The following is a 2,726-nucleotide window of genomic DNA, read 5'->3' on the forward strand; positions in this document are numbered from 1 at the left end:
CGTCCGTCCGTGCGTCAACAGTTGGGCACAAATCTTAACCGCTCGACGTACGGTCACGATATTCGGCGAAAAACTTTTTTGTTTCAGAGCTGACCTACCATTTTTATCACTTTATTGAAAGGACCATGAAATGTGCTTTCCACTGACGTGCGAAGAGTAAGTGTCTGATAACCTTTTGACCCTCAAGAGGAGGGTTAAACATGGATTCCTGAACTGCCTCAATGATGTCACAGTGTTCTCATATTCATGGCACATCCATAATCTAGAAAGCCAATATGTCTGGATAGCCCAATGGGTACAGCACAGGATTACGTCTCAAAGGTCCTTTAATCGAATCCCATCAGATTTCTTTTTATTTACCTGTTTTCTGTATTTTTCTATCTTTATTCATTTAACTATTTTTTCCCAATTAACGCAAATATTTACATGATTTATTTACAACAATTTAATAACAACAAATAATTTTTACAATAAAATTATTAGTTTTTCCAATAGGGTTAGGGTTAGGGTCACAATGCACCATAAAACAGGAGTTTCAGGCACGCGATTTGTATCAACCAATGGGATTTGGGAGGTATGCAGAATGGAGAAGGTTGCTGAAATGATGTGTACGCAACTGCGTATCTGCATATCTGCGCCTAACAAATGTGTCTCTACGCACGACTGAAATTTTACGTTCATAACCGTAGCAACACACCTCAGATGAGCCCAGTCGCTCTGCGGCTCTTGTTCTGTGTCGTTGTGTATGGGTACGTGCACTTCACTTCTCCGCATGCTCAATAGTGTCACCCTCCCTGTACATGGCATGCACAACAGCTGCTGCATGCTTAAATATGCTTTTTTTCCTACTTTCGTGAACTATTCCTTTTTTGCACGGTCACAGGCCTCAAGCACTTCTGGCTACCAACGGATGTCCTACCCGTGGAACAGTCAGATTGCAGGCAATGCTGATGGCATTAAGGTAGTATCACACGCCGCCCTTACAGTCACGGATTACTTCTACTGCCCAGCACCATGTGGCACCCCTTATTGGGTCGTCATCTAGCTATACTAGCGTATATAAACCAATTTCGTATTTCAGACTGTGCAGTGCATTGTGTCGGGGACTTCTCAACTACAAAGTATACTGCTCAAGTGGAGAGATAATTGCTATTTATTCTTCATGGTTCTTGCTCTGCCACCATTAAAGATTTCTAACCGAAACACGCAAAAAACCACGCGCATGCGTTATTATGCCGTGACGGGCTTTTTCCTGACCGGTGGCCGCAGAGAACAATGCGAAACATGCATAGTCGAAATGCGAAATTAGCTTCTCGCTTTGTTTCGGTGGGTGTGGTGTGGATTCGTCGCGAATGCGACCTGGGGATGATGAAGGGGTGGATTGGTTGGAAGGACGCAGGGGGTGGGCTCAAACCTGGGGGATGACGAAGGGGTGGGTTGGTTGGAAGGACGCGCGGCGAGAGTGCGAACCCGGTGACGACACACGGTCGTTTTTCCTTTTTTCTCGTCGTTTCAGATCTCGATCAGCGAGGCGCCGGCGAGCAGCACGTTCTCCGACACAATGAAAGGTGCGGCGCTAGTGCATGAACGCTCTAACTCCTCTCCACTGCCGATGCTCTCCGCAATCAGCCAAGGTAACGTCGGCACGCCGCTGCCGGCTGTCCGCCTCCGACGCGCCGCCGCCGCGTCCCTGTCGGGAGCGTTCGCTCGTCGCGGCCCTGCGACCCGCGTTGTCGTGGGGTCGAGTATGGGGATGTCCTCTGGGAGCGGACTCCCGGTCGGTGAGACTGCGGACGGGTTGCTGACGGGGTCAGGACGTCGGTGGTAGTTGCCATACAAGTCTGTTGCAGTATTGTGTGTGTGTGTGTGTGCGTGCGTGCGTGCGTGCGTGCGTGCGTGCGTGCGTGCGTGTGTGGTGTGCACGTCCCACCATTGCATGCACTTTCCCTCTATTTGCATGGTGTGATGACCACCCGATCAACACAATACCGTGTGTGTGTGTGCGTGTGCGTGTGTGTGCGTGCGTGCGTGTGTGTATGCGTGTGTGTGCGTGTGTGTATGCGTGTGCGTGTGCGTGCGTGCGTGCGTGCGTGCGTGCGTGTGCGTGCGCGTGTGCGTGTGCGTGTGTGTTTTCTACACTCTACCTGCACAGCTTGCTTGGTGCTGTTCCCACCTCCACTTCTTGGTCCCTTATCTATCTCCTTCATCTATGCTTGCTGATTACCTTATTAAATCTTCTTTATGTATTGATCTGGCTCACAGCTTTCCACTTACCTTTCCCAGATTCCTGGTACTCACTCGTCACCCCTCTCCCTTCCCTAAATCCCTAAAGGTACCCCTGGCTCATCCACGCATCAACTTGTAGCCTTTTCCATGCCTCTCGCAATGATCCTTCCATACTACTTTTCCTCAATCACACCCTCCCACTCGTCTAGTTCTAGCTTTGTACCTCTTTCCTGAACCCTTCCCACTTTTTTCCACTCTGCTTCATTCACACAATCCCAGACGCACATCCCAGCATTCTCTTTCTCTCTCTCTCTCTTTCTCTCTCTCTCTCTCCTCTCGGTCTTCGATCTGCTCTTCTCTCTGCTCTCTTTCTCTACTCTCTGCTCTCCTCTCTGCTCTCTCTTTACTGCTCTCTTCTTTCTGTTACACTCTCGTCTCTCTCTCATCTCCTCCTCTCCTTTTCTCTTCTCCTCTCGTACCTCTCTCTCTAGGATCTTCTC

General features: G+C 49.5%; 1 protein-coding gene across 4 annotated transcripts in view; it reads left to right on the forward strand.

The window, feature by feature from the left end:
- LOC106810921 (calcium-independent protein kinase C-like) overlaps nt 1-2,726 on the forward strand; it is a gene marked incomplete at its 3' end in the record, with an annotated part of 80,997 nt that overhangs the window by 59,356 nt on the left and 18,915 nt on the right. The window contains 2 exon segments of one of the 4 annotated variants that reach the window (XM_014814398.1): nt 884-961; nt 1,517-1,634. In XM_014814398.1, the coding sequence (XP_014669884.1) occupies nt 884-961; nt 1,517-1,634 (196 nt within the window). 4 annotated transcript variants of the gene reach the window in all.

The sequence above is a fragment of the Priapulus caudatus genome, unplaced genomic scaffold (assembly GCF_000485595.1).
Source record: "Priapulus caudatus unplaced genomic scaffold, Priapulus_caudatus-5.0.1 Scaffold486, whole genome shotgun sequence".
Taxonomy (NCBI): Eukaryota; Metazoa; Priapulida; class Priapulimorpha; order Priapulimorphida; family Priapulidae; genus Priapulus; species Priapulus caudatus.